At 44.0% G+C, this 15,493-nt stretch overlaps 2 protein-coding genes across 5 annotated transcripts; both read left to right on the top strand.

Annotated features, from left to right (window-relative positions):
- Window positions 1-4,765: 4,765 nt before the first annotated feature.
- Window positions 4,766-8,397, top strand: LOC127768168 (probable mannose-1-phosphate guanylyltransferase 1). Of its 2 annotated transcripts, none has more exons than XM_052293703.1 (5): window positions 4,766-4,985; window positions 6,076-6,220; window positions 6,956-7,018; window positions 7,123-7,362; window positions 7,448-8,397. In XM_052293703.1, the coding sequence occupies exons 2-5, from the start codon at window positions 6,110-6,112 to the stop codon at window positions 8,117-8,119; spliced, it is 1,086 nt and encodes a 361-aa protein (XP_052149663.1). In that variant the 5' UTR covers window positions 4,766-4,985; window positions 6,076-6,109; the 3' UTR covers window positions 8,120-8,397. The 2 variants fall into 2 exon arrangements, with proteins under 2 accessions (XP_052149663.1, XP_052149664.1); XM_052293704.1 differs by lacking the exon at window positions 4,766-4,985 and adding an exon at window positions 5,324-5,749.
- A 3,145-nt stretch (window positions 8,398-11,542) lies between these two features.
- LOC127767902 (digalactosyldiacylglycerol synthase 2, chloroplastic-like) lies at window positions 11,543-15,066 on the top strand. 3 transcript variants are annotated; one of them, XM_052293382.1, is made up of 5 exons: window positions 11,543-11,640; window positions 12,062-12,376; window positions 12,865-13,131; window positions 13,706-14,055; window positions 14,204-15,066. In XM_052293382.1, exons 2-5 carry the CDS (start codon window positions 12,095-12,097, stop codon window positions 14,694-14,696), a joined length of 1,392 nt encoding a protein of 463 aa, XP_052149342.1. In that variant the 5' UTR covers window positions 11,543-11,640; window positions 12,062-12,094; the 3' UTR covers window positions 14,697-15,066. The 3 variants fall into 3 exon arrangements, with proteins under 3 accessions (XP_052149342.1, XP_052149344.1, XP_052149343.1); XM_052293384.1 differs by having other exon boundaries at window positions 12,029-12,376; XM_052293383.1 differs by having other exon boundaries at window positions 11,547-11,640; window positions 12,065-12,376.
- Window positions 15,067-15,493: the final 427 nt, after the last annotated feature.

Genomic DNA, 15,493 nt, shown 5'->3' with positions numbered 1-15,493 from the left:
CTTTATCATTAGGAGATTCAAACACCACCTATATCTTGCACACGCTGCTCCGCAGCGACATGGCGAGCACTATCGAGTGGTGCGTCCCTCGTCTCCGTTTGGACTGAATTGGTCCGGACTGAATGCAAGAGCATCAGCTGGAAGAGTTAGATTTCTTTGACCTGAGCATTCAAAGGATCTAGCCCTTGCAGCTGGGGAAAAAAGGATAAAATCGAGTACTATAGTATTTTCAGTAAGCCCTTTGTAAAGCTGTCATCACTGGCACAGTACTTGCATCGATCTGGAACAATAAAAATCTCCCAACTGTGACAATGGGTTGCCACTGCTGTACCAACCCGCTGCTTCTTCATGCAAGCTGTGTTTCACGGCGCCGACTTCCTAAACCGCAACCGCGAAGCGCTATAAACGCTGCTTCGCCCACGTACGAGACGTGCACGATGCACACCTGATCTGAAATCTGAAACCGATCAACGGAGTAATGGAAGGGCTCCTGCCGTTCGTGTACAGGGCGATCGTGCACAAGAGGGACGGCCACCGCGCCATCGGCAACCCGTTCCTGAACGACGATCCGGCGGCGGCGGCCACAGCGTACAAGAGGCTCGCCACCTGCGACTCCGGAACCTACTCCCGGCCCGCCACAACCGTGGATGCGCCGTTTCTCGGCGGGGCAGTAGTCACGGTACACTCGCCGCGTTGGCGGCCGGCAGCAGTGGCAGCCGGCAACGGCACACTGTCCCCTCGCCATCACGGCCCGTCCGCTCGGTCGTGAATGGACGGCAGACGGAGCACGCTCTTCGGATTTCGTGAATTGTCTTTCGACTTTTGCGCTGCTTACAACGCGAGTTTGTGCGTGTAATGTGTTTGTCTTTCACCTCTGTTCTTTCAGCTTCTTGGTTTGGTCTTTCCAAAAGGGAAAATATACTGCGTGAAGGCTGTTTAGTGGCTTCTTTGTGGGGATTGCGCTCCATGTGCAACCGGCAAACCATATAGATCTTCCTTCCAAATTTCTTGGTAAAGTTCTGCCTGTTCTGGGGAAAAGCGATCGAGTAGGGGAAAATGACTATTCTCGATCATGATTGGTCAAAAAGGGCCCATTTGTTTAAGGCGCCCCCAAAATTATGGATCTGAAAACAACTGGGCCCTTTTTTTCATTGTTCGATTGTCTGGTCCCCTCAAGAAATTTGGCCAAGTAAATTGGAACTAAGACCTACCACACACTTATCCTAAAATATAATAACCTAGTAATAAATTAGATATATTGTAGATTATAAATTTGAACAAATTCGATTGTGGGGCTGTCCATATTCGTAGTACCTTTGTCCAGAATTGTAGTACTGGATTGACAATCCAAATTTGTAGTATTATGGCATGTCGAATCCAATATACTTCTTCCGTCCTCAAATATTTATTATTTTAGATAGTTTAGCATATATATATTAAGGTTTAAGAAAAAAGGATAATAGTCCCTTATTAGAATGATGTATGGTTGGAAGTGGAGTGATGGTTGAGAGTAGAATAGGAAAAAGTTTAAATGAAAGATGATAGACGGGACAAGCAACACTTTAGAGTGATAAGTATTTTATGATAAATTTTGAATCAATTTTGGGACGAGTACTACTGTACGTATGACCCAGTTGTACAACTCATGTATAACTAGATATATGCAACTATAGATCAATCAAAGGAGAGCATGTTTCATATGCACTGTAACTGTTTACAACCATTGATTAAATGCAATCGTATGTGAGTCGAACAGTTAGATTGTATGCATAGTAATTTCCTTTTGGGACCAAGGTAAATAGGTTGTCATAGTTTTTGAGATAGAGGGAGTATATGATTATGCATGGTACTTATGATGGAGGATTGGAGGGTGCCACACTGCCAATCTCTACCCGGGAGTTCTTTGGTGCCTCCAGTAATTCTTAGGTGTATGTAAGATTTTGTGTGGGGGCGGACGGATCCATCTTTTCGCTCGCCCTCTCCCTCTCCAATCCAAAGACATGGATTGAGCCAGGTGTAGTTGGGTCGTTGTACTCCCGTTTTACCCTCATGGAGTTATTTTTGTTGTAGGCATGTTGTGTGGCTGTGTTTTTTTCTTGATTATAGCCTCCTAGGGCTATGGTCTTATAATTTTCTTCTGTTGTATCAATATGAAACATTGCACTATATTGAGTGGTTCATTTAAAAAAAGTTAGATATGTCATGCGTATATGCTGTGTGTATATTACCTAACAAAAATTTAGTTCACACGTCTGAATTGTGCTAAAAAGAAAAGGAGATCTGAATGTCTAGATCGAATAAGTGCTGAACCATGAAGAGCTCAGAAAAGAAAATTGAGGCAAAGGAGCTCGGAAAATTTGGAGCAATTTATCGACTGAAGACTATAGTGCCATTATCATCCAGATGAATTTGCTTCTTACTCTCCCATCGGCCATCACGAAAGATAGCAACTCTGACAAAATGACAACTCACAAGTTGCAAGTTGCACGGATCAGATAAACAATGTACATGACTACAATATACAAACGGTATTCAACAACAACCGAAATATACATATGAACAGATTGACAGATCATCATACATTACATTACTCTTATGTTGCCAGGAGTATCAACCGACAGCCCAACCGACAAATTAAGAAGGCCTCAGCGTTTTCACCTAGCTAATGGACAAGCTGAACTTCCCCCAGAATGAAAATCGAACAGGATGATTGAGACTTGATAGCACTGTCGATGAGGCCTACGTATAAATCTAGAATGCGCACCATGAATGTTCTGTATTGAAACATAAAATTTTTACACTTAACCATCATCACATGAACTGATACTCTGATAGAAATCAGACACTAGTACACGGCAATAACAAACGAGATAGGAGTACTACTAACTTGTGATCAGCGCACTAAATGCTGGTCCTGATTGCTGTGCAGTCCATTAGGTGCACAAGAAGATGCAAAACTCAGATGTGTCGGTGACGTTCTTGATTATTGCTCAAGCAGCACTGTCTGCCGCTCATCGGGCTGAATCAGGTTGGTATTATGATATTATCTAATCAGATCATGTGACACTCTGACTATGAACTTGCACAGATGTGATATAGGATCATGGGATTAACAAACTAATTCTGTATTATTTATTAAGTTCTTTTAATTTTCCGTACTGCAAGCAGGGAAATCTTGATTCTTTAATCAGCGCTTAAATCATGATCCAGGCCGAAATCAGAGCTTAAATCAAGTACTCCTGGTATTATGCAATAGTACTAGATTAGTTATTCAGGTCTTGTCAGAATTAAGACAGCTAATACGAATGAACGATGCGTTCTTCCATTTTGGAGTACTGCTGTTGCATACAGTATATAGCTGGTACTTGGAACGTCGATAACTAAATGGTTGTTTAGATTGTAGCTAAAATAAATCTTATCAAAATTTATTAATATCAAATTTTTGACAGGATTTCTTATGCGTTTATCAAAGTTTGGCTAAAAACTAAATGCAAGCACATCTTTAACAACTTTATAAAAAAAAAGGTATAGTTAGAAATGCCATCAATCTGAACATACTCTAAAAGCGTTAATTTACAGGTAACTCTATTTACTGCATTGTTCTCTTTTTGACATGATCCAGCTGCAGCATGATTTATTTGTGTACCACTTAAAGGAGGGCGCGCTTGTGTGATTCTGTGGCAATTCATTCCGTACTCCCACTCAAAGGCAGATGGACAGTTCATTTTCAACAGAAGTGGGCAGATGCACAAATGTACAACAAGCAGGTACATGAACATCATAAGCATTTGCTGCATTAGTGGTTTGTGTAGCGTAAGAAATTATTGAGCTCTGTGCAATATTGCTTCCAATTGTACAAGTTGAAGAATGCACCAACCGCTGAAGCTAGCCAGGTCAAACATGTAGTAGCACTAGCACATGAAGAAAAGATCGTGCTCTTTTACAATGGGACGGTACCCGTTCGTTGACCTAGGAAACGGTGTCAAGTTCTGAGATCTTTGGTCCTGATGTTGGCCTGGCTACTCCATACGAGTAGAGGTGAACGACCTGTTCGTGCCCTTGTAGGCTTGTAGTACCTACCAACAATGTATAAAACGTCTAAATTTGATTCAGAAAAAAATGAGAAAAAAAAGGGGCAAAAGGCCATGTGCCAGATGATCTCTCGGCTTGACGGGGTTGGCGTGCCACCGAGAAATGTGGCGGCTGGCCCACTGGCCATGGAGCCAAGCCCCGCCCACCAAAACACGTCGAAACCACGCGCGGCGGCGAGGAGAAAAGCGGAGAAGCCACGTCAAGTCGTCTCCCGCCCGGTCGTCTCGCCATCGTCGGAGGAGCCTTCTTCCACCGTGCCATCCGCCCAAAAACGCGCCTAAAAACCAAGTACTAACGCTAACCGTCGCCTTTACCGATTATCCGGTTCTTTACTAACACAAAAGCACAGTGCTCACGATAAAGTTATCATGGCAAAACATGTGTTGGATGAAGGGGTGACACCTGATACCTGGTGGCCCGCATGTCATGCACACACTGTACAGGAGCTGGTGGGCCACCTGTTGTTTAATTATTGTTATGGATAAACAAATGGGCTGTGATTAAGCCGGGACAGCAAATCCAGTGCTAAAAAACAAAAAGATGACATAATAAAGAAGAGATAAAAGGAAGAAGGAAAGAGATGAGATGGCAGGTCGCAACCTCGCAGGGATTGATTAGGATCGAAACTTGTGTTAAACACGTCAACTTCATGCATCTGCTGGAGGGGAGAGAGGCCATCGGAGGCGGGTGAAGGCAAAGCAGTGCTACTAGTATAAAGAGCGCCCGCGTCGCTGGCAGCCGCTCTGCGACGCGGCCGACGCTGTCTTCTTCCTCGTCATCAATCATCTTCCCCCCTCTCTCTCTCTCGTTCTCTGACTTCTTCTTTCTCAATTCCCGCCACCCCGGCACGCCCGCTCTCCTCTGCTCGGCGCAAGTTCTTCGGCTGCCTCAAGGTGCGTACACCACGCCCGAGTCTCTGCTCTGTTTTTTACTTGCTATGCATCTCTGTTCGTAGCTTATCGATGTCGAGTCACCATGACACCTGTTCCGTGCTCGTGCCGTTAGAGTTAGCAATGGGAATATGGGATGCGAATGGCAATTCCGTTGGTAAAGATCGAGAAAGGCGAGATCTTCCTTGCCGCGGCGCGCGCAGGCAGCGCCCACAGACAAGAGCTAGCAGAGCGGCAGAGAAGGCCAGCACCCAGATCTGCAATGGGTGGTAGCCCCACCGCTCATTCCTTTCTCCTTAATTTCGCTCCCCTCCGTTTTTTTTTCCCTTTTTCTCGTCCTTCTCTCGCGTGTCCCGGTCGGAGGGTGGGGGCGTGCCGGCGCGGCGCGGCGTGGGTGCTCGATGGCCGCGACCACTCCGTCATCTCTATCTCGTCTCTCCTCATCATGGATCCAGCCATGGAGAAGAACCCCACAAAAGTCATACAGGAGAGATAGATAGAGTCGTCTCTTCGTGCTGGCTCGAGATCTATTATTGGCTAGCAGGTTGGTTTTTCGGTGGGAAGCAGAGTGGTTCAATACAAGCGGACAACGACGCGTTCATCGGCAAGGTTAGGTGGATGGATAGATTAGGAGGCGGGCCGCCATATCTCTCCTGACGCCTGCAATTTGCCGTCTTCCTCGTTACCTACCCGATCAAGAGAGATCATCATTCCCTCTCCATCTCCCCTCTTTTTCCGCACGGGGTTTGGAGAGATCAGCCGATCAGGTCGCCGATCCTTATCCCAATGCCGTCTTTCAGTCCGATTTCTACTGTATACGCACGCGTATCGCGTTCTTGCTACCTGTACTTTCAGAATTCTGCCGCTTCTGCAGCGGCTGCAGCGGCGCAGATGCCATGACATGGGTGCTGTCCTGGGACACATCACACATGGCATCTGCGTACTAGACAGGGCGGATGGGTCTTGGAGTTCAGGGGCATGTCCCGACTCCCGCACTGTGGCCTCCGTGATCACGCGGGCATTAAGCGGGTTCTGGATTAGATCAGATCAGATCGTCTCATCGTTCTTATGCTGCTTGCTGCATTTTTCGCAGGGTGAGGAGGAGCTGAATTAGCAGGGCTGCGACCATGAAGGCGCTCATTCTCGTGGGAGGCTTCGGCACTCGCCTGCGGCCGCTGACTCTCAGCGTGCCAAAGCCGCTCGTCGATTTCGGGAACAAGCCCATGATCCTGCATCAGGTCAGCACAAATACTCCAATCTTTTTATCTCACAATACAGTCTTTTCAGTTCGTCAGGCATGACAATAGAGTAGTTATGGAGAACTTATTTGGGGAAATGGTAATGCAAGATGAAAAATGTCAGTTTGTTCCATTACCCGAGTTGGGGATAAGATGTAGACAGTTGATGTTATTGGCCTCACACTCTAGTCATGTCTCTTATGATGGATCGATCCATATGAGTTGATTCCTCACAACAGTAGCATCTATTTGCATCACTGAATTTGTTCATTCTAGTCATAAATAGTTGTGACAAATTGATATTACATCCGTCCCAAAATAAGTGCAGTCGTAGGGAACCGTGTTCGACGTTTGACCGTTCGTCTTATTTGAAAAATTTATGAAAAATTTGAAAAAAAAATAGTCACACACAAAGTACTATTCATGTTTTATCATCTAATAACAATAAAAATATTAATCATAAAAATTTTTTAAATAAGACGAATGGTCAAAAGTTGAACATGAACAGAGCAAAACTGCACTTATTTTGGGACGGGGGGAGTAGTAAACAATTAGTACTCCATTTTCCTATCGAAGTGAACTAATATTCGACCTTTTCCATGTCCCGATCAAAGATCTGATTCAGACTGGTATTTAGTCGTTCTTTTCAGAAGAAAAAGGACTTGTTGCTACTTGCACTGATACATCATTTCTCGATGCATCTTTGGACTGATTTTACAATGCACTGCTCACCAGATCGAAGCTCTGAAAGAAGTTGGAGTTACAGAAGTTGTTCTGGCCATCAATTACCAGCCCGAGGTAAACTGACATATCATGGCACATGGGGCGCTGTTGAACATCGTGCTTCTGTCGGTTGCTGAGATCTTACTGATGCACACTGTTTTACTTTGCCAAAATCATAGGTCATGCTTAACTTTCTCAAGGACTTCGAGAGCAAGCTTGGTATCAAGATCACCTGCTCGCAGGAGACAGAGCCACTCGGAACCGCCGGGCCGCTGGCCCTGGCACGCGACAAGCTCGCTGACGGCTCCGGCGACCCTTTCTTCGTCCTCAACAGCGACGTGATCAGCGAGTACCCATTCGCCGAGCTCATCCAGTTCCACAAGTCCCATGGCGGCGAGGCCACGATCATGGTCACCAAGGTATCACGAGACACCGAAGAATCTGGCATTCGTGGAAAAAGTGTCAGACCATCAGTGCACTGAGAAATGTTGCTGCTTGATGCAGGTTGACGAGCCTTCCAAGTACGGCGTGGTGGTCATGGAGGAGGAGACCGACAAGGTGGAGCGCTTCGTGGAGAAGCCCAAGGTGTTCGTCGGCAACAAGATCAACGCCGGCATCTACCTGCTTAACCCGTCGGTGCTGGACCGCATCGAGCTGAAGCCCACGTCCATCGAGAAGGAGGTGTTCCCGCGCATCGCCGCGGACAATGGCCTGTTCGCCATGGTCCTGCCTGGGTTCTGGATGGACATCGGGCAGCCGAGGGACTACATCACCGGGCTGAGGCTGTACCTCGACTCGCTTAGGAAGAAGGCGCCCGCCAAGCTCGCGTCGGGCGCGCACGTCCTGGGCAACGTGCTCGTCCACGAGACCGCCGTCATCGGCGAGGGTTGCCTGATCGGGCCGGACGTCGCCGTTGGCCCCGGGTGCGTGGTGGAGGCCGGGGTGAGGCTGTCCCGGTGCACGGTGATGCGCGGCGCCCGCGTCAAGAAGCACGCGTGCATCTCCAGCAGCATCATCGGGTGGCACTCCACCGTCGGCATGTGGGCGCGCGTCGAGAACATGACCATCCTCGGCGAGGACGTGCACGTCTGCGACGAGGTCTACAGCAACGGCGGCGTGGTGCTCCCGCACAAGGAGATCAAGTCCAGCATCCTCAAGCCCGAGATTGTCATGTGACAAGGCGAGGCGAGGCGAAGGATTAATCTGCGCGTCTTTCGTTTACATGGTGGTGACGATGCTAAGTGCGTCGGAAGAAGGGGGCCATTATGTGCTTGATATGTTTGTTGTTTGATTTGTTCCTGAACTGTCTCTGAAACTGGAAGTGTAACATGTTGTCCCAAGTAGTATGTGTCATCAGGCTATATGGTTGAATGAGTCCAAGTTTCTGTCTTTGCTTGTAGATAGGTGTCAAATGAATGGAAAAAAAAAACAAAAAAAGGCAGTTCTTTTTGTCTGATCATGGTATCATAAAGTGCGTGTGCATTTCTGTGTTCTTGTTTCATTACAAGAGGGAGAGAGTTTCTTCATCATGGACTTTGCATAACTTTTTGAGAACGACTTTGCATAACTGGATTGTTTTTTCTCTCTTCTCCTATGTGACTTTCAGTCCATTTACCAAACCTCAAGCTCTTCTGGCTCTTGCAGTACCTTGCTTTCAGAGTCAGACTCAGCATTAGAGTACTATTACCTGTTTTTGTCAATCTCGAAACAATCCAGTTAATTAAGGCTACGAGCTTTCATCGAACAACGGATCCTTCCATGGCGACTTTACCGTACCCAGGTTGTTAAAACAGCCCTATCATGACATGGGGTCCATGAGACCATGACTTTGTCACGTTTTCATCTTGGTGGCCCTGATGCAGAAGTTTCTTATTTGTTGAAAGGAAAAGGACAGCGATGAATGCTTATGATCCAAGATCTCGATGTTGGCAAGGAAGCAGATGATGGTGGTGGTGTGCAGTGTACATGCCACTAACACTGCTGGATAATTAATTCCCTCACCACAATTAACAGAAGGACGCTGTTCTTTCAAGCACATGTCTTCACCAGAAACTTTCTTTTATCAGCTTCCAACCGCAGCGTGTTTCAGTTTTACAGCTAGACTTCCATGGCCAGCGCTCAATTGATTCTCCCTCAACAACTCCTCAAAGCTCCTAGGATTCCTAGCTTCCCCATCTGAGCATGAAACAGAAAACAAGAGTTTTAGTACTCCTACACCTGGCAAAATTCTCTAGTAGTAGTAAATTCAGAATCTGCAGACACTTGACCTTAAAAAGGGCTTTGCTACTATGGCATGTTTAGAAAATGGGTTATGAAAATGTCATCCAATGCCACCCTATGAATGATAACTTTTAATCTTAGCCATCCATTTATCTCACCTCCAAAGAAAAACGAAGACGAAAGATTTTGGAAAAATACAGAGTAGAATTTGTTGTGTCTCGGATACGAAGATATCAAATGGGATTTCATCACAATCTTTCGTTCATTTCCATTTTCAATTCCACTCTTTATAATCCATTATCCAAACACACCCTCTTGGGTTGTTCTGCTGAAGTCAATGTTAGAAATCTAGTCATAATTCGGTATATTTTAATTCAAAAATGTAACATGCTAAATATGGCATGTCAATAAAAGGATAATCTACTGATAGTACAAAACATGAACACGCTAATAACATGAATAGCATCGTCTAATAACATATTTAACACTAAAGTGAATATAACAACATACTCAGAGAACACTCCATATCTAGAGACGGTGTTGGTGTTGGGGTTGACGTTGGTGTCGATGTTCCTGCCGTTCTCCCCAGACATGGTGATGCAGAGGAAGCAATGGAGACGTAGCAAAGCAGTCGCGCCGAATAAGCGCTCCCAGAAACTTGATCGCCCGCCTATTTATGCAGGTACTCCAGCTGACAAAGTTCCGGAGGCTTGCTCGTCCCGAGTACCCATGTGCGCAAATACCCAGAAACCGAGGAAAGCCTGAGTTGCACAAAAACAGAACAACAGAGTCTACCAAGAAAACCGTGGAAAGCCTGAGCTACACATAAACAAAACAACAGAGTCTACCCAAGGAGAACTAGAAATGGAACCAAAGAGACAAGGAGGAAGATCTTATCTACCTTTGACCTAGAATATAAATATTTTTGGATTTTGACATAATTTGTGAGATACTATTTTGACCAACAATATCTATAAAAGTAAGATTTTTTAAATAAAAAGAGTTACATATTATGATAGTTTGTTTAATGATAAATCTAGTAACATCAATTTTACATGATTGATTCTTTTTTTATTTTTTTCTATTAATAGTCAAAGTAAAAAATATTTGACTTTGCACTATTCTAAAAATATTTATATTTTGGAACGGAGTGGGTATTTAATTCGAGGTGGTATACTGGTCTCGTTGGTTGTTAAGGTGATATTAATATTTTAATATTAATTATGGACCCATAAAATTTATTATGGTTAAATTAGACCTAGCTAATTTAATTCTAACAAGAAGTACTTTACTTTTTGAGTTATCCAAAACTACTGCTAGACTGCTACTAGTTGCTGGATTTCAGAATGCGAGATCCACCGAACATAGAGGCAAGAAAATTCTACTCCTTATTCCATAATTGCTGAAATATGGGGCGGCAGGGGGACTTGACACGACTTGCTGTTCCTGTCACTCTCATTGTGAAGGTAGGACAGCTTTGCTTTGATAGGAGTTTGATTGCAAAGGACATTGCACCTAGTCCCTCCTTTTCTTAACACCACACTAACACGCAGCGACAAACCACCTGTGTTAAGTTCAAAGACAAAATTAGGATAGGAATTAAAAAACAGGGGTAACTATTTTATCAAAACTATTACTTAATTTGCTGCAAAATGGCAAGATATTCTATAAAATGCAATATAAACGTATGATTTTGCCATAGAGCAACAACTCACTGCTTTGAAGTTTGCTCAAATTTGAAGGAACTCTTGTAGCTTTATTGTTTCGCTTATACCTTCCGAAGTAGATTTTGTGTTTTTTACGTAGTTTATTTTATACTATTTGCTTTAGAATCACTAAGTACATACACATAATTTTTTTACTTATAGATAATTTCTTAATTTGTTGCGTTCGGCAGATGAAGAAAATGAGTGAGTTTGTTTCGATTTCCGCGCGTACGCTTCCCAAACTACTAAACGGTGTATTTTTTTGCAAAAATTTTCTATAGGAAAGTTGCTTTAAAAATTCATATTAATCTATTTTTCAAATTTAAAATAGTTAATACTCAATTAATCATGCGCTAATGGCTCACCTCGTTTTGCGTATCTTCCCAATCTCTTCCTCCTCAAACTCACCCTAAGCAGTACGAACAAATACAAGCACAAACGAAACGATGAAGTTATGGGTTGGAAAAGATAAAAAAAAAGATATGTGTCGGAGGGCCCAAGAGACAGACACCGAATAGATGGAGAGACGAAAGATTCACGTCTCATTCTAGGCCCAAGCCCAACCGCACGGGGAATCTGGGCCCGCATGGCAGATTCCTGCGGGCCCCGGTGCCGTTCCGTTGGGGATGACTGCGAGGTGCGAGCGGTGACGGCAACCTCCACACCCAACGGCCAAACCTGAAACGCCATCCACTCCACGGCACCAGGCTCCCCCTTCTCCCTCCTCTCCGCCTCCTCCCATCCACATCCGCGGCCGCGCCGATCGCACAGGTAACCAGCTCCTCCCCTCCCCTTCCCCTCGCCGGGTTCCTCCCACCCGCGCGCTGTCCTGGAACCGCGATTAGGATCTCGAGCTGGGCGGGTTGAGTTTGAATCGCCGGTGGGTAGGGTTGGAATTAGATCGATGCTGCGGTCATGCTGGATCTCTCTGTTTTAGCCCCCGAGTGTTCGTGAATCACGGCTGCATGTTGGTGGGCGCCGAATTAGATGCTCCCTGGATTCTCTGTTTTTCTTTAAAGAAAAAAATATCCCCAAGAGATGATTCGATTCTCCATGCGTATGGGCGGGATAAGGGGGAAAAATGATGGCACGGCTTTGCGGGATGCCGGCATTGTTCTTTGGCCACTTGTAATGATACGCTTTGGCGATGTGATTTAAGGGCTGGTGGGGTGGTGCTTGTTGGTCATTTCAGCAGCTTTGTGCGGTCGGGGTGGTCTCGGTGCCGATGGCGAGGAAGCAGCATATCGCCATATTCACCACGGCGAGCCTGCCATGGATGACTGGAACTGCCGTCAACCCCCTCTTCCGAGCGGCCTACCTTGCGAAGGCCGGGGACTGGGAGGTTACGCTGGTGGTTCCATGGCTTTCGAAGGGGGACCAGCTGCTGGTTTATCCTAACAAGATGAAATTCAGTGTGCCCGGGGAGCAAGAAGGCTATGTGCGACGGTGGCTCGAGGAGCGAATTGGGCTGCTGCCGAAGTTTGAGATAAAATTCTATCCTGGAAAGGTAAAGTAAACCAAAATTTCCAAAGTACTGTATAGTTCTATCTGATATTATCATGATCTAAATGTAATGTCAATTTATTGCTTGTTTGATATGATGCTTCTGATTTTCCCATGGTTCGCAAAAATTCATCACACAGTTGAGTTTAAATTGCTTGGCCATACAGTTGTACACACTACACACGTTGCTCTTAGCTCATGTTAGTGTCAAAACTAAAATGGAGCAGGATTGTATGTTCTGATTCTTGTTGAGATTTGAGAAGCAAATCCAATAAACCGTAGAAGTTGGTTCTTTTTTTAAAAAAAATGCATGCATCTAGTACCTTCAACACAAGAATTACTAGAAATATCTATGGTAGTGGAGTGAGCAGAAAATGAGACACTGAGTGTTATAAAACTTGAAAGGCCAGTATAAGTTGAGCGGGTGGTCATGTGGTTGATGTTCTTGTGATGTCATAATGAGGTTGATTGACATATTTTCTCCCCATACAGTTCTCAACGGAGAAAAGAAGCATTCTACCTGCTGGGGACATCACCCAGACTGTATCTGATGATAAAGCAGACATTGCAGTTCTTGAAGAGCCAGAGCATCTTACATGGTACCATCATGGACGAAGGTGGAAAAACAAATTCAGAAAAGTTATAGGTGTTGTTCATACCAACTATTTGGAGTATGTCAAGAGAGAGAGAAATGGATATATCCATGCATTTCTCTTAAAACATATCAATTCCTGGGTCACTGACATCTACTGCCATAAGGTTAGCACCTTCAATTTCTATTATATTTTTCTGGGTTTGCATGTTTTTAAAGTTCTTTTCTATTCTATTTTGCTGGTTTGCATATTTTTAAAGTTTTTCAGTAGTTCAACTATGAACATCTCAATTTGCTTCATATAACCTTATAAGTCTCCTGTCTCAGTAATACCCTTCATCCTTGATGGCAAAATATGTTCTTAACATGGATATGATTCTTTGCTCTTTGGACATATGTGACATTGCCTAACTTCTAGAAGTTCATTACCAGCTGCTGTATGACATTAGTCTATGAAATGAACAGCTGTGATATGCCTCCATCATGCATGGAATCACCATGTTCGCATAGTGACCAGATAAATATTGCCATTTTTTGAATATTTTTGTCAAGTTAAGGATGTTCCACATATTATGCACAGTATGATGCCGAATGGCATAAAAACCTTTGTAATGTATCCATATTTATTTAAATAATGAGAGCTTGAGAATTTATTCTTATCAAGTTATGGCATTTTCCGTCTATAATTTGATATGTAATCATGTGCTTTATTTTTATCTTTCATTGTTATTTCTTTTGTAGGTTATAAGATTATCAGCAGCAACTCAGGAAGTCCCAAGGTCAATAGTTTGCAATGTCCATGGAGTAAATCCAAAATTTATTGAAATTGGTAAACTGAAGCATCAGCAGATATCTCAAAGAGAACAAGCATTCTTCAAGGGTGCATATTATATTGGAAAGATGGTCTGGAGTAAAGGTTATACAGAACTACTCCAGCTGCTTCAGAAGCACCAGAAGGAATTATCTGGTCTTAAGATGGAGCTGTATGGCAGTGGAGAAGATTCTGATGAGGTTAAAGCATCAGCCGAGAAACTAAATCTTGATGTTCGAGTCTATCCTGGTCGTGACCATGGAGATTCCATATTTCATGAGTGAGTACTTAGCAGAAAAGTAATGGTTTAAATGTTATTCACAAGCAATTTAGCTGCTAGATTGTATTTTGGGCTATGTTTTTATTAGAAGTGATTTATGTTATTGATTTACTTATGATCTAACTGAATTTTGTTATCTCTTTTTCAGCTACAAGGTTTTCATAAACCCAAGCACCACAGATGTGGTATGCACGACAACTGCAGAAGCTTTGGCGATGGGGAAAATTGTGATATGTGCAAACCATCCTTCGAATGAATTCTTCAAAAGGTTTCCTAACTGCCACATGTACAATACTGAGAAAGAGTTTGTGAGATTGACTATGAAAGCATTGGCTGAAGAGCCAATCCCACTGTCAGAGGAACTGAGACATGAGCTTTCCTGGGAGGCAGCAACAGAGAGATTTGTCAGGGTTGCTGATATTGCACCAATCATGTCTATCAAGCAGCATTCTCCCTCTCCCCAGTATTTCATGTATATATCTCCAGATGAACTGAAGAAGAACATGGAGGAGGCGTCGGCATTTTTTCATAATGCGATTTCTGGGTTTGAAACGGCCCGTTGTGTTTTTGGTGCCATACCGAATACTCTGCAGCCTGATGAACAGCAATGCAAGGAACTTGGCTGGAGGCTCCAGGAATGACAGTCATTTCTTCCCACGCTGTTGTCAATGACAATAGAATGCCAACTAACAGCCCAGGGAACTTGGCTTGGGGAACTAACTACGTAACGCAATTATCTTTTGCTCCAAAACTACGAAGGACTGAACAGACAAGGGTGGTTCTTGTTTTCTGCTATGGTGGTACACTGGTATTGCAATTCTCCTTCACAATTGTGGAGTGTCCATCAGACATCAGTTACTGTAATGCATCATATCTGGGAATTGTAAATGTGCGGCAGTTGAAGTGATTACCAATGCTGTCTTTTCATGTAGCCTGTGTAATGTAAAGCTTACTGTTGCTTCCCGAGTTTGGCACAATTTTAAAGATATCTTGTCTGGTGTTTCACAACCATTTTTGTTGGCATGCTGCTGCTCCTTTTCCAATTAAAAATGATCATTGTATCCTTGTATTCCTGTCATCCTGTGTGCCACTTGATAGAAAATAACTTGCCTTCTGGGACTTAGGTTTTCTATATGAGAGTAGCCGCAACAGCGGCAAAGCTGTGACGTGATGCGTCGTCTTGCTTGTGGTAGCAATTGACCCCCCATTCGACGCATCATGGCATTTTTCTGTCTTCATCCGGTCCGCACCAACTACACCAAAAATATGCCAAACTGATTTCAGGAGAAATCCAACTTACACAAAGATTCAATCCAAGCCTAGAATTTCGCAGCTGCCATGACCAGATTACTATTGCTACACAAAATGTCAAATTGTTCCATACTCCTGAATATTACTGAATATTATGGGACAATTCTGTGAGAAAAAAAAGAAACAA

Source organism: Oryza glaberrima, chromosome 3, assembly GCF_000147395.1.
Source record: "Oryza glaberrima chromosome 3, OglaRS2, whole genome shotgun sequence".
Lineage (NCBI taxonomy): Eukaryota > Viridiplantae > Streptophyta > Magnoliopsida > Poales > Poaceae > Oryza > Oryza glaberrima.
The sequence above is the reverse complement of the archived record's forward strand: the minus strand, read 5'-3'. Positions and strand labels throughout refer to the sequence as shown.